The sequence below is a fragment of the Ranitomeya variabilis genome, chromosome 3, assembly GCF_051348905.1.
Source record: "Ranitomeya variabilis isolate aRanVar5 chromosome 3, aRanVar5.hap1, whole genome shotgun sequence".
Lineage (NCBI taxonomy): Eukaryota > Metazoa > Chordata > Amphibia > Anura > Dendrobatidae > Ranitomeya > Ranitomeya variabilis.
Window position 1 is genome coordinate 109027380 of NC_135234.1, and position 15953 is coordinate 109043332.

At 41.6% G+C, this 15953-nt stretch overlaps 1 protein-coding gene across 1 annotated transcript in view; it reads left to right on the forward strand.

The window, feature by feature from the left end:
• The window catches only part of DPH1 (diphthamide biosynthesis 1), a 326351-nt gene extending 311655 nt beyond the window's left edge, over window positions 1-14696 (forward strand). The window contains exons 9-12 of the mRNA XM_077294484.1: window positions 2619-2719; window positions 5374-5452; window positions 9985-10119; window positions 13794-14696. Of these exons, the coding sequence (XP_077150599.1) occupies window positions 2619-2719; window positions 5374-5452; window positions 9985-10119; window positions 13794-13886 (408 nt within the window). The 3' untranslated portion in view covers window positions 13887-14696. The remainder of the gene's footprint in view (window positions 1-2618; window positions 2720-5373; window positions 5453-9984; window positions 10120-13793) is intronic.
• The last annotated feature ends 1257 nt before the right edge of the window (window positions 14697-15953 follow it).

Here is a 15953-nt window from a genome sequence, read left to right on the forward strand (position 1 = left end):
CATCAGTAACGCATATCACGATTCAACAATTCACATTACATTTGTTCTTCCAGGGAAAACGTGGGGAATATGTCCATCTCCTTGCAACCCCAGCACTACAAAGCAACAGTGCTAACCACTGAGCCACCACGCTGTCATTTTAATTAGTTTAAGGGATATGATAATTTTTTTTGTTATAATGAAAAAATACATTAAGAAAAACATTTTTCCCACTGCTACTGGGATTGCTAAATTACCATTGCATTCTGCTGCGGTAATGGTATGTCCAAATGCTGGAAGAGTTTAATCTCTCTGAACGTCTCTATATATTAAAATATACCGTATATTTTATTCCATTTTTAAGAGCTATACTTTAGATTGGCATATTTTTATTTCTATTCACTTTTAAAAAGGTATTTGCATAGCGTGCACCTATCCTTGGAAATAAACAGGGTGGCCACAGTGTGACTTCGGAAAAGGGCTTGTCCCACATTGCAAAAACACGGTTGCTGTTTTGCGTGCTTTCCCCAGACATTTTTAAAGATTGATAACTTCCAAAAACCACGCTGCTCTGTGGGTTGCATCTGGTATTGCTTTTAACCTTGATGGAGCTGAAGCACAAAACTACAAACAACCCATGGACCGCTATGGAGCCATTTCTGGAAGAAAGCAGCCACATTTTCTCCTGTTAAACAACCCCTTTAATGGTCTTTTGGTGACCTAGTACTGACTGCAGACACTGGATTATGGACCCTGTATATAGAACCATCTTCATATCATTGTCTGTTCATTTGAACAGTCCCGACTTGAATTCTTTAACACAGTTTGGGTTAATTCTTTCTTTAACCCTTCCATTGTCATTTAGCAGACATTAGAGGAGTCAGCCAGACAGGTGCTGTATGAGATTCATGAGAGAGGAAAATGGCTCATCTCGTGTGACACACACAGAAAAACAGCACCTCACAGGTCCACAGGTTGTATCTGGTATTGCAGCTGAGCTCCATTAATGTGAATGTGCAATACCACACACAACCATTACTATTTATTATGATTTATATATTTTTTTCTAATTTGGAACCACCCACTAAGGTCTTGTAGTTTTGGTTCTGCACTGGCTGCATTTTTCCTTTATCTCCAATAAGGCGTATTATAAAGTGTTTAAATATGTCATTTTTGGATGCTGTACTGTAAAGTATGACTCGTTGGCTCTGCCGACTTTCTGTCTTTTCTTTTTGTTTTTTGTTTAGATATCCCATCATTTCTGCTTTATGACAACATTTACTGGACCAGATATAAAAAGATATATATATATAAAAAAAAAAGTCGTCTGTATCAATATCTCATCACATCTGTATCAATAGTCCTCTATTTCTGTCCCAGTTACATGAGAAAAAAAAAGAACAAACAAATCCGTGTCTGCATGCATAAGGCTCCAGGTTGGATAGCCTGTTCCTCCTTCCTCCTAGCTGCAGCTGATGGGTCGCAGCTTTGGAAAGTCCTGCACTCTGGGACATTTTGGTTATCACCCTTTTGAATAATAATTTTTTTTTTCGATCATTTCTTACAGACTTTCTGTAGTTGAAAGTTGTAGTGATAAGTGAGCAGAATGTAATGTGTATATCTGTAATTCCCGGTCTCGTTAGCAGTGAGACTCCACTACCAGGGGACCCATGTAGACATTTCTAACTCAAAAAATCAGTGTATGAGTTGTGCCGTATGTTGTCCCGGAATTGCTGCTTTCATCGTGCTCATGGCAAGGATTTGAAGGCAGGTTGTAATCACTTTCACTGTAAAGCGAAGTTCACACTTCGGTTTTGACATTGCGTTTTTAGGAACAGATAAATTGATTAATTTAAAGGAATAAATCCATTGTGTAACTGATGGAGGGTCCCCCGGAGATTATTACGGGGTCTGCCTGGGCTCTGTTACGTGTCTGTTTTTAGAAGAGAAGTGAGATCGCATCATGCAGAACTTTTTCTTCCGTTCTAATAACTGATACATAACAGAACCCGAACGGGCCCCATAGTGATCAGTAGGGCCACACTGACTCTCATCTGGCTGTGCCATTTTCCATTTATCTGTAACTAAAAAGAGAACAAACAGAAGAGGCAGAGCCTTGTCCGAAAACCATATGTCTCGGTCTGCGTACGGACCCGAATGTGACAGCCTGATATCTGCTCATTGAGACTGCGGAATTCTTGTCAGGAGACCCGCGGCCGCTCTGTACTCGGACCGTGGTATACAGACGGCTCCACTCAGCCTAAAAGGGAAGCTTCATATTGCCGTCTTCTGGGAAAATCCTGACCAATTACCCCTGAAGCCCTAGGTGGAACCGGTGCGGTATATTTTGTGTATATTCCGGTTTCTCACTACACCCTCCCTCTGGGGGCTCTGCCGTCTGTGGCTTCAGTTAATACGTGTATAAATAGATGGCTATTCCCACACACGAGCCCTTTTGAGTATTTCCTCGGCAGTTCTGTGTGTACTTAGAGATGTTTCATTTCATCTTGTTATTCTCCAGCTCCTGACTTAATTAGTAGGGTTATTCACTGAAGGCTAAGGCTTGGCCGGCTGCCTTACCCCTAAATGCTCGGCGTTCTTTCTTCTGTCTAACACACTGTGGCTCTCTCTCCTCGCAGCACCTGGAGTCACGTCTGCAGGCTCTCGGCTGTCGTTACGTGCGGCTTCTGCTGTCGGAAATCTTCCCTAATAAACTCAAGCTGTTCCCAGAGGTGGAAGCGTGAGTACAGAGAGCGGAGCTGTAAACACACACTCGCAACGCGCAGCCCTCACTATGGGGTGGAATCAGGAGGGGGCATTGTGGCGACCTGGCACTGGAAATACCCTGATATTTAAGGCTGCGTCTCTATATACATATTATCATGGCAACTGTTGGCAATCCGCTTTCTCTTCTTATAACGTGTCATTATAAATTCCATATATAGAAGATCCCGAAAGTGGACAGCTACTTAGGTCACTGTCCCAACTCATCATACCCAACGCCTGTTACTTAATCATTAATGAAAGGGATATTTACCTTTAAGAAGGGTTCAAATAACCTCCCTACCTAGACCTTCACCCATGTCTCATATCTATCTATAACACATCTATCTATCTATCTATCTATCTATCTATCTATCTATCTATCTATCTATCTATCTATATATCTATCTATCACATATCTAACTGTAACACAAGTATCTATCTATAACACATCTATATATCCATCCATCAAATCTTATCTATCTATCTATCTATCTATCTATCTATCTATCTATCTATCTATCTATCTATCTATATCACATATCTAACTGTAACACAAGTATCTATCTATAACACATCTATATATACATCCATCAAATCTTATCTATCTATCTATCTATCTATCTATCTATCTATCTATCTATCTATCTATCATAGCTATCACATATCTATCTGTCACACATGTATTTATAACACATCTATATATCCATCCATCACATCTATCTTCCCTCTATCTATCTATCCATCTATCTATCTATCTATCTATCTAGCTTTCCATCTATGTATCTATCCCATATCTATCTATAGCACATCTATCTGTCCATCACATATCTATCTATAACACATCTATCAATCCGTCTGTCACACTATCTATCTATCTATCTATCTATCTATCTATCTATCATATCTATCACATATCTATCTGTAACACATGTATTTATCTATCTATATCACATCTATATATCCATCGATCACATCTATCTACCCTCTAGCTATCTTTCCATCTATGTACCTATCCCATATCTATCTATAGCACATCTATCTATCCGTCCATCACATATCTATCTATCACATATCTATATATCCATCCATCCATCCATCCATCCAATCTATCTCTATCTATCTATCCATCTATCTATCTATCTATCTATCTATCTATCTATCTATCTATCTATCTTTGTCTCTATTTAACTAGCTATCTATCTCTTTATCTGTATTTGTGACCACAATATCTACCAACAGGTGACCAATCAACATAAGTAATAAAAACAGTCATCTAGGCTGAGGTCGTAACAACAGAAAGAAGATTGCCATCATGCCTAGTGTGTGATACAACAGAGACCATCTCACAGGTGGTCTTTTGGAGAGGGTTCACTGTCAGTGTGACTCTATTGATCCCAGTCTCCATCTCATATGTTGTCATATCTATCTGTATTTCTTTATCAATCTGTCTGTATCTATCTTGCTTATATCCTTGTGACTAGATAGAGACCTATGTATCTAATGTCAATTATTCAACAATCCTATGTTTATTAACTGCCTTAATATGTTTGAGATGATGTAACTTAGTTTTCTGTGTTTCTATCTATCTGCAGTGTCTGTCAGTCCCGCAGTCTGTGTATCTGTCCTTGTGGCCAGCCATATAATATAGTCACTTATACAAAAATATTTAGGTGTAGATACTGTAGGTACAGAGAGATAGGTGTCGTTGGTAAATGTATCTACAGTTCTAAATCCAAATATATCTTTGTACAAGTCTGTCAGTCGTGCAGCCTGTCTGTCTGTCTGTATCCATCTGTCTCTGCCATCAATCATTCTACACTCTCTCCTTCCATCCTTGCCTATGAATCCGTGGCTCTGTCTCTGCACCTGTCTTGTGTCCGTCCCTGGGATCAGCTACACTTCAGTCTACCCCACGTCTGTCCTTGTCTTTCCATCTATTTGTCCGTCTCTCTTTCTATTTATAAATCCGTCTCTGACTTTTTTCTACCTTTTACATCTGCTTGTCTGTCTAGAAGTCTGACATTTTCCTATTTCCTAATCATTAATTTTCTGTTGGTGAGATGTAACAGAAACATAAGAAACGATTTGATGACATCCGTTCTTGTATTTTTTTTCTTCATTAATGGACTAGCTGCATCATCTCTCGAAAAGCTTTTAGGTGCAAACTGTTTATAAAAATGATCAGATATGTAAAAAAAAATGTTCCTTAATTTCCAGTAAGAAAAACAGATCCAAACGCAAGGAAAGGAAGACAAAAAAAAAACCTACATCCCGGAAATTTCTTTTAACTGTTTATATTTAACTAGAATGCGAACGTTAAGAGTATTAATGAGATGCCTATTATTTCTGACCTGATGAAAAGAAGAGGTTAGCTCCCAAAAGCTTGTTAAGAGAAAATGCAGGCAGTATCATAAACCACAAATGTGGTGGAACATCATCCTTCACCGGCCTGAGCTGGACGCTACATTAATTTATAAACAGAATATTTCATGGCCGGTATAGAAGCCACACGAGCTTCTTTGCTTTTAACTAGTTTTAGATCTCACTTAGCTTAACCCTTTCAGAGCCTGGTGTGTTTGTTGCCATTTCCCATACGCTAACGGAAAGTTGTCTTCTTGTAACTTGCAGGTGGATACAAGTCGCCTGCCCAAGACTTTCAATAGATTGGGGGACTGCCTTCCCGAAACCTTTGCTGACTCCATATGAAGTAAGCCCATGGATAACATAGCCTCAAACTGCATTGGTTCAGGTACTTAAAGGGAATCCGTCAGCAAGTTTTAGCTATCTCATCTGAGAGCGGCATGATGTAGGCAAAGAGACCCCGAGTCCAACAATGTATCACTTAGATTACTAAGATTAGTGCAGCCGTTCTGACACAATCAGAGCTTTTAGGGTACCGTCACACAGTACCATTTTAATCGCTACGACGGCACGATCCGTGACGTCGCAGCGATCGTATGATTATCGCTCCAGCGTCGTAGACTGCGGTCACACGTTGCAATCACGGCGCTGGAGCGATGCCGAAGTCCCCGGTAACCAGGGTAAACATCGGGTAACTAAGTGCAGGGCCGCGCTTAGTAACCCGATGTTTACCCTGGTTACCAGCGTAAACGTAAAAAAAACAAACAGTACATACTTACATTCCGGTGTCTGTCCCCGGCGTTCTGCTTCTCTCCACTGTGTAAGCGCCATAGCCGGAAAGCACAGCGGTGACGTCAGACGTCACCGCTGTGCTCGCTTTCCGGCTGGCAGACGCTCACACAGTGCAGAGAAGCTGAGACACCGGGGACAGACACCGGAATGTAAGTATGTACTGTTTGTTTGTTTTTACGTTTACGCTGGTAACCACGGTAAACATCGGGTTACTAAGCGCGGCCCTGCGCTTAGTTACCCGATGTTTACCCTGGTTACAAGCGAACACATCCCTGGATCGCTGTCACACACAACGATCCAGCGATGTCAGCGGGTGATCAAGCGACGAAAGAAAGTTCCATACGATCTGCTACGACGTACGATTCTCAGCAGGATCCCTGATCGCTGCTGCGTGTCAGACACTGCGATATCGTAACGATATCGCTAGAACGTCACGAATCGTACCGTCGTAGCGATCAAAATGGTACTGTGTGACGGTACCCTTAGATTTAGCATGAAGCAGAGCTGAGAAAGCTAGAACCGCCCACACCAGGCTCTATATACAATGTCTGTAGACAGTGAGCTGCCTAACACAGGAGGAGGCGTGTCAGAACAGGAGGCACGAGCTGCTCTGAGCAATGATAAGCTACTGGTGCTAGAACAATCATTACAAGCAAACAGCACTCAGCTTTATAAGAGAGGTATCGCTAAAATCTGTGTTTTATCCCTTAGCATGCTGTCTTCAGCTTACATAGCAAAAACCTGTTGACAGATTCCCTTTAAAAAGGGTATTCCAGGTCCACTCACTTCCGCGAGGACTAGAGAAGTCATGTCTATTGTATGCCTGTTTGACTTTGTGTCTGATCTGTGAGCACCATGCACCTGCCCTGATTATTGGAGTAGGAGAGGTGTGTGTGATACCAGTGTCAGTCACAACCCGGAAGGTTCCGCTCATCTCCCAATAAAGATGTGAAGTCAACTTTGCTGACGTGTCTTAAATACTTGTGTTGCACATGAAATACCAGATCTGAAGCCTCTTCTAGAATTTGGCAACTGGCACTGGTTGTTCCTTTTCCCCGTCAGTAGAGTGTGTCCCTACAGAGACAGCCTGGCATTGTATAGTAAGAGGAATAGCAACGCCCAGTTGTCAGTTTATACATTTCCATCGGAGGAACACAATAACTCAGTGCTGTGGGAGAATTTGTTGACGGGGAATGCACAGACTAAGATGGACACTTCAGTAGAGCTAAAACATTTAATGTTTAGTGGAATGAAATATATGTCTTCCTCTAAGCAGTGATCCCAGGCTGTGAAAAGAGACATGACCGTGTCCTCCAATGGGTTTACTAACTGGAATGTCTGTCCCCTATTTATATACATAAGGGTGGATAATACTAGCTGCTCTCCATAAACCGCACTGCTCTGAGCTGCTGACTTTACGTTTAGTGCTCCCTTAAAATATCTCCTGTTATAAAGTGAAGGAACGATATCGCTGCAAAGTGGTAAACCATGCACTAATGGAATATTTTATGAATTGTGTGCATCTAAACTGCAGGAAAAGTGTATTCCAAGAGCATCAAATGTATTGGCCATTTCTTATATTGATTATTTTCCAGTGTTCTTTTCCCATCTTTCATTTGATCCTGAACTACGTTCTGGTTATGATGGGGGTATATTAGAAGGTTTGTGTCTTCTATATTATTATTACTGTTATTATTGCATTACGTGTGTATTACGTGTCTACGTGCCTCTGGGGGTACTGCTGTTTTCACATTGACTCGTTCCTTAAGAAATCACTGATAGGAGAGTCACAAGCCAGATATGTAAAGCAAGGATTAGATCCATCAGACTCCTTCTGGGTATTTCGAAAACAGTTCTCTGCTTCACAATGAGGACTTAATTACGTGGCCCAATTCTATAACTCAGACTCATAGTCAGTAAAAATGAATCAGGGATAGGAGAAACCCTTGTTTTTGTGCATTGAAAACATGTTGGGGTTGGGAACACTTTGGTGTTGATAATGCTTACTGCTCACATGCTGCCAACAAGATCATGACCCATCTGTTTATTGGGATGGAAAGGTCAACCTATTGGCAACCTTGGTATTACCTTTATTTACAGATCTTGTGCCACTGGCACATTTATTGACTAAGCCTCCTATCATTCCTGTAATAAAAGGCTGAACACAACTATGACATAGAATTGCATTCTAGTAAGGCTTTGAGAATTTAGAGGGGTTCTCTGCTTAGGACACTCCCCTACTTATCTCTTCAATATCAGTGAGAAAACCCTAAAATAATAGTTATTATTATTATTTTATTATTATTTATTATTATAGCGTCATTTATTCCATGGCACTTTACATGTGAGGAGGGGTATGCATAATAAAAACAGGTACAATAATCTTAAACAATACAAGTCACAACTGGTACAGGAGGAGAGAGGATCCTGCCCGCGAGGGCTCACAGTCTACAAGGGATGGGTGAGGGTACAGTAGGTGAGGATAGAGCTGGTCGTGCAGCGGTTTGGTGGATCAGTGGTTACTGCAGGTTGTAGGCTTGTCAGAAGAGGTGGGTCTTCAGGTTCTTTTTGAAGGTTCCATTGGTAGGTGAGAGTCTGATGTGTTGTGGTAGAGAGTTCCCGAGTATGTCGTGAAAATGAAGCAGTACAATGGTACCTATGCAAATCAATGGTTTGGGTGGGACACGTCCTCCATAGTAAGGCTATATTGACACATTCGTATGTGATATTCCAGTGCTGCACGTTTTTGTTTTTTTTCTTGGACCTTACATGAACCCATAGGGCCTGATTCATCAAGACCACCATTGCTCACATCGGTGTTGGTGAGAAAATGTGGCTCTTCACAAATCAGGAGTGTCGGATGAGTGGTCCTCTGTGTGCGCTTCACCACAAATCCTACTCCAGTCCCTGCTGGATTGCTTGGTCATAAATTTAACGAGTGACATTCGCTACACCACTATCCAGCCCATGAGTTACACCAAAATTCTGTGACTTTCCACAGCTTTTCTTGCCAGAATATTTTTGATCCCTGCACACATCACACATCCAGTGGACATATCCTATTCTCATGATCAGTTTTGCAAATCGAACTTTGCCATTAACCACTCGGTGCAAATTGATGTAACTGTACATCTGTACTGGGGGCCACAAGTTTGTACCGGGCTCAGGAAGTGAGCAGCCAGGCGCAGCTCCCACTTCCTGTTGATCACTTATACGTCCAGAAGCGAGGACAGTGAAGCTGGCGTTGATTGGGCGCAGGGCTCAGGTGACATGGCAACCTCACATGAGCACCAGGAACGCGAGTGCCAACACCACTGGAACATCGCCAGAAATGGAGGTATTAGGTATTTTATTTTAACGGGGCCAAATATGGGACACGAGAAGGGGTTGTCCAAGTAGTGGACAACCCCTTTAAGTTTGTAAAAACTGATCATACACTGAAGAAAAACAATCCATTTGCACGGATAAAAAAAATAGATACAGATGTATGTAGAGTTTGGCTGGATTCACACATCTGAGTTTCGCAGTCTGGATCAGCCGTGGGTCCTCTGACCTGAACTTGATGGCCTCTTGAGTTCTGGTCAGGACCAGTCCATAAATTGTATACTGCAAAATATGGATGTGTATATTCTGCCTAAGAATCTCTATAGTTCTCCTCTCGGTTCCAAAGATGAGAGTCCTGAACAGAGGACTCGCCTCCCCCTTCTAATAACACAGGACTACCTAATAAGTCTATCCTAGCAGAAGAAGTGGACTATCCGGGAATCTTGTGACACAGGGAAGCATGTCTTTCATTTAGTTCCTCTGATTGTGTGTGCAACGGATCAGCATCACATGGTGAAGAATGAATTTACAGTCTTTTCCGTTGCTGAGATACATCTCCTATAATGTAGTCAGCCATAGTGGGTCCTGGTGGGGCACTCACTGCATTTGTAATAGTCTAAGACAAAGGTCAGCAATGTAACATGTCAGACTGGTGTAGATCATAATGCAGGACTTCTGGGGAATCAATGAAGAATCTAAACAATGTCCTTTTCTATTAGGACTGTTAGGATTGGTATGATCGATATCTTGTGTGTTTTACAGGCCTGTGTAGCTCTAAAGGAAGCAGAATGGCAGAAGACGTATCCCATGGATTTCTATTCTAATCAGTCTTTGGGTCCTTGGACAGTGAACCATGAGTCTCATCGTCCTCCACGTGTGACAAGCAGACAAACGAGGGTGAGGGCTGCTATAGATGACTAGGTGATGCTCTCAACTGCCCTTGTGTGGAATATGAGCATTTTTTCATAGTTTTATTCAGGTTTAGATTTGACTGTGACACTACATGGACTTTTTGACTTGTCTTTATATCCATTTTTATTGAATACATACTTGTTTGATCTATTTTTGTCGCTCATTTATTTGTATATTTTGGGCTCTATGGGTTTGTTCTTACTTTTTCTCCCCCTAAGTTTTGTGCACCAACAGCACCACCTAGTGGTGTTCATTGTACTTACTGCCTCTAGGCTGGAGTGGTAATAAAGCGCGGTCTGTGTTGGAAGCAGTTTATGCCTGGATCTCACTTAAAGAAGCCTTAGAGTCAGTAATGTTTAAGCACATGCTATATTTTATAGTATAATAACAGATAATTATAGCGCAAGTTAAATGAAATATTCTCAGTGCTAAGAAATAAAGAACCTCCATTTCCTTTAGTACGGAGAAGCAAAAGTAGTTTCTTAATGGATGTGCAGGAGCCGCGAGCCAGCAGGAGTCTTTACGTTGAAAGGGTAGAGGTCATTGTAAGATGGAGAGGATATCCATGCGGCTTCTGCTTGGAGCCAGTTAATGCTGCCTGTTCATCATTTCTCCTAACACAGCTGTTGTCCATTTTAAGGTCTTTAAGTAGCATTTTATATTAGTGTTTTGCCCTTGTGTTTCTTTAATCATCTACAATGGAACTGCCGTACAATTAGGGATTGATACAAATCGCATAGAATAAAAAGGTGACTTCATGAAGTGAATACCAATGGTCCTCGGTTGTGTAGATACATTTACATTACGCCATTTTCTAGAATCTTTTTCAGGTTATTAAGCTGAAATTAAAGGGATTGTCTGAACCTTGCTCGGGAAACTAGATATGTTAAAAATAAATAAATAACGAGCTCGGTCATACGCACCTACCAGCATCCGGCTGGATCCAGCGCAGCCTGCGCCATGGTCTGCATAGAGGCAGGAAGCGGAGGTGTCACCATTCCACCAGCTATGGGACCACTGCGGCTTGTGATTTGGCTCAAGCGGTCGAGTGACTTTGAGGAGTACGCCGTCATAAAACATCCGATGAGGTGTTGTTCAAGTCACCAGACCACTGCAGCCAATCACAGGCTGCAGCAGTCCAGGGATCTGGTAGAACAGTGAGATCACCACTTCCTGTCTCTGCACAGACCACGGAGCAGCCTGCGCAGGATCCAGGTGGGTGCCACTAGGTGAGTATGACGGAGTTTGTTATTTATACCCTTATCCAATGGGCAAAGTTGTATTTTCCTCGGACAACCCCATTTACGGTAAGTAGGGTTTAGTTTAGAATTTAGACAGTGATGTAATGTATTGTAAAGCGGAATCCTGCTTGTCAAAATGGTTTTCTGTATTCATGTATCAAAAGTAATAAGACTTATCTGAAGTAGCATTGGAATATGATAAAATCAATTATTGTACAATTTTATAAGTGACACCATTGGGCCCTAACAGTGAATGATCCCATTCTTCCCCCTTACACTGAGCTTTCTCCCCAGCTTCAGTAGTCATTTAAAGGGGACTTATCCGTTCTGAGAATAACACAAGAGGGTCACTTCATCATTCTCTTCTATAGGCTTGAATCAGATGTCAAACTCTCCTTCCCGATCCCTTAGGATTAAAGGTTCCACTTTGATTCTTCCCAAGGCCCCCTTTTTTCTATGCAACATGTTGAGTGAGGCACATATTGTAACTTGTATTTATTATTGCACCTCTTACCCGCATTCATCACTTAATATTAAAAAGCTATTAGCTATCACAGCGTCATTGTTCTTCTCCCTGCTGTGTCCATCACCAGCATCATAAGCCGTAGGGTTTTTTCTTTTTCTATCTATACTATCATTTCTCCATATCGTGTGCTGTGTGGCTTTCCTTGAATTCAGACCTGTTTGTCTGCAGCAGGAATTGTACACTTTCCATACTGTTGTGTAACTGCTGATGAAATCATTTAGGAAACCTAACAGTGTGCTGCTCACGGAGATGTTTTCTCCCTTGCTGCTATCTAAATGGCAGTCCGGAGTTCCTCTAGCTCATTTATTATGGTACAAAGCGGAAATTGCTGTACCTGGAGATAGTCGGTTGTACGCAAAGGTCACTGATCCAGCAGCTCCTGACATGGAAATTATACCCATTCATTAACTGCTTTGCCGATAAACATATTTCACAAATGGTTATCTGGCGAGAGTTTGTGTTGTGACTAATAAATGGCAAACCCTGTTAATGCCTGACAGTTTACATGGTGCATATGTATGTGCGCCTGCACTTCCCTGCCCCAAGGTCATATCTATAATAAAGCAGTACATGTGAATCCAACCTAAGGGGCCATTCACATAGCGAGTTTAATTGTACTTCGTTTGCACTTCCCCCCCCCCCCCAACGATGTTTCAACTATATTATTGCCCCTAGAAAATGAATGACAAATGTTCCGAGGAAACAACAGTACATTGCGAGACGCTTTACCAGTATATTCACATCCAATATCCGTAGCAATAAGTTGATATGCTACTGGATATAAAGAGATTCCAGCTAAGTAGTAAAAAAAATACATATTTTATTATATTAATACAAAAAAGAAAGAATAAACATATCAAAAAGACAGGGCAACAGGCCTCCAACATTGGGGACACTGATTATGTATCAAAGATCAAAATAAATCAGATTTATGTGCAGAATACCGAAAGCATAGTGAACAAAGTGCAAGTGCAATAGTAGTCAAAGGGAAAATGCATTCAGTTATTGGCTATACGAGCCCAAATAAACCAGCCCTAATCAAACTGCTAGTGCAGTAATAATGGGTACATAAGAAATGCATTCCTGCCTATATGGTAGAGCCACATGAATCCCACATGAATGACTGACCTAAGGTAGCAAAAAAAATAAGTTATAACAATAGATGGTATATTACCTATATCGAAATGCCACCAGAGGGAATAACGGATGCTGCGTCTCTCCACCCTGACGCCGTTTCGCCTCGCTTCTTCTTCATGCAGCTGTACACAATCGGTGTCCCCAGTTTTTGAGGACTGTTCCCCTGTCTTTTTAATATGTTTTCTCTAATGTATTAATTTAATAAAATTTACATTTTTTTACTACTTAGCTGGAATCTCTTTATATCCAGTAGCGTATCTACTTATTGCTATGGACATTGGTTGCGAATATATTATTGCCCCGCTTGAAAAGACAAACCATGGGGTCAATTTGAGGGTCCAGTTGTGTTATTGAACTCTATGACTTTGTCTTTGGTTTTGTATGAATTTTTTTTCTTTTCGGGATTCCCTAGGGACGCCCAACGTCAGAGGCAAGATGCAATGTGAATGCCCTTTTTACGAGCACAGGTTTGGTCTGTAATGCTGATTGCATTGGTTACAGGAGAATATTGGCAGCAATATAAAAATGCCTGCTCTGTCCTGTATGCTGGGCATAGTCCGTATCCCCATAGCATATAGTGTAATACTTGTACTGTGTGCCTCACTTTCTATTCCTTCATTACTTTAGCTCTGTTGTCCTACTTCTTCATGGCCGTGTGTTCGGTGTTGGCCATTTCCTTTCCACCCCATGCCCCGTCTCTTCCTCAGCCTATCTTCAGCTCACTGCTTCTGGTATAACTTTTTCTCTGTTTGTAGGGTTCTTTACCAAGAAAGGAGCCAACCATGAACACGTGTACAAAGAAGGCAGATTGCCAATGTCGGGAAGAGGCACAGAGCCAAACTGAATGACTGTGATGAACATTGTGATCCCCTTCGCACCCCTTGGAGCTGTTTCTGTGCTGGATAATGGACATACTGAAGTTATCTGCAAACTCCAGAAAGCAGGTGCAATGATACCAAGTGACCCATGTGTTAGGTCCGTTCAATAAACCTTGAAATCATCATGACTCTCTTAATAGCTTTAAAGACGCTATTTTCTATTAACCCATTCATGTTATGAAGTTCCCAAAGCTTTGCTCCATTAGGTTTTGTTACATCGTCAAGTCCTGAAATATGTGCACCACAGACCGAAGGCAGGTTGCACCCAGCTGCACCCTCTGCTTCTATCTTGGGGTTTCTTGAGCCATGCAATGTCTGTTGCTAATTAAAATCATTGCTTAATAAGGGCTCATCTGAGCTGCTCCCCCCTCCTACTGCCGTTGCCTGGGCGATGAGAAATCAGAACCCATGAAGCCCCCACTACTGGCACAGACTGCAGCATCCCCTCCTGTGAGAGCCAATCACCTCCTGCGAGGAGACCCACAGCAAGCAGCTCTGTAATGTCTATGTGATGGGATCACGGGCTTTAATGTTCCTTGGAAGGGGCCCAGCAATCACTGCGCCTGCAGCTTCTACCCTGGGAAGAGCTGAACTCGAGGGGTGTTACATTGATTGAAGTAAGAGAGTGAATAAACAACAAACAGCAGATGCAGAATAAAAAAAGCTTGAAAGGGTCACACTTCCAGTTATGTGAAGTTCCCAGCACTTCATCTTAACAATAAATGTAAAATATTAATTCTTTTCCCATAAAAACCTGAATTAAATTTGTCAAACATTTGTGCTTACTGACCAGTTATTGACTTTTTTATCTCAAAGGCAAATCCAAGACAGAGTGTGTGTGTGTGTGTATACTATTCTGAAATAGTTTTCCGAATAATAATATATAGATAGATTATAAAAACTATTTCATAATAGTATTCTCTCCCTTTATCTGATACTAGCTGAAGAGCCTGGCTTTCCCGGGCATAGTAACTAACTGTGGTTAGTTATAACAAATTATAACCATTATCCTCCATCCCATAGTCCCGTGCCCATATACCCATCATACATATCCTTCATCTCACAGTCCCGTGCCCATATACCCATCAAACACAACCTCCATCCCATAGTCCCATACCCATCATACATATCCTCCATCCCATAGTCCCGTGCCCATATCCCCATCATACATATCCTCCATCCCATAGTTCCGTGCCCATATACCCATTATGACATCATCTTCGCCATGGCAACCATTCTGACATCATTGTCGCCATGGCAACCTATTATGACGTCATTATCACCATGGCAACCTATTGTGACATCATCGTCGCCATGGCAACCTATTATGATATCATTATCACCATGGCAACCTATTATGACATCATTATCACCATGGCAACCTATTGTGACATAACCATCACCATTACAACCTATTAGGACATCATCGTCGCCATGGCAACCATTATGACGACATCTTTGCCATGGCAACTTTTATGATATCATCGTCGCCATGGCAATCATTATGACATCATCGTCGATACACACATACATACACTCGTTTTTATATATATAGAAGTTATGTGAGGATAGTCCGGCTTGGGATACTGATACGGTATCCGGCTAGTATATATTGTGTGAGCAATGTCTTTACAGATCTTCTTGCATATTCTTGTATTTAACACTTACTTCACTTGAAAGGGTGAAATCTGCGGTTTCCGCATGATAGAGAGGATAATGCATGTAAATTGCTGTAAATTTGTGGTGTGTTAGAAATAAAGGGAATCTGGCATTAGGATCAACTCCACTGAGCCATCAATATGGGGATGCAGCTCATAGGAAATTGACTAAAATGATACCTTGATATTCGCGATCCAATTTCTATCCTAAGATGTAAATGAGCTATTAAGATCTTTGGACGAGACACTGATCTCCCTGAGAATCTGCATCCAAAGCTTATTTTAAATGAAAAGGCATGTTCCCAGTGTGAGACACGTAGTGACTGACAGTCTGCTCTCCTGATCTCAATGCAGGGCTGGGTGTGATTACAACATGGTA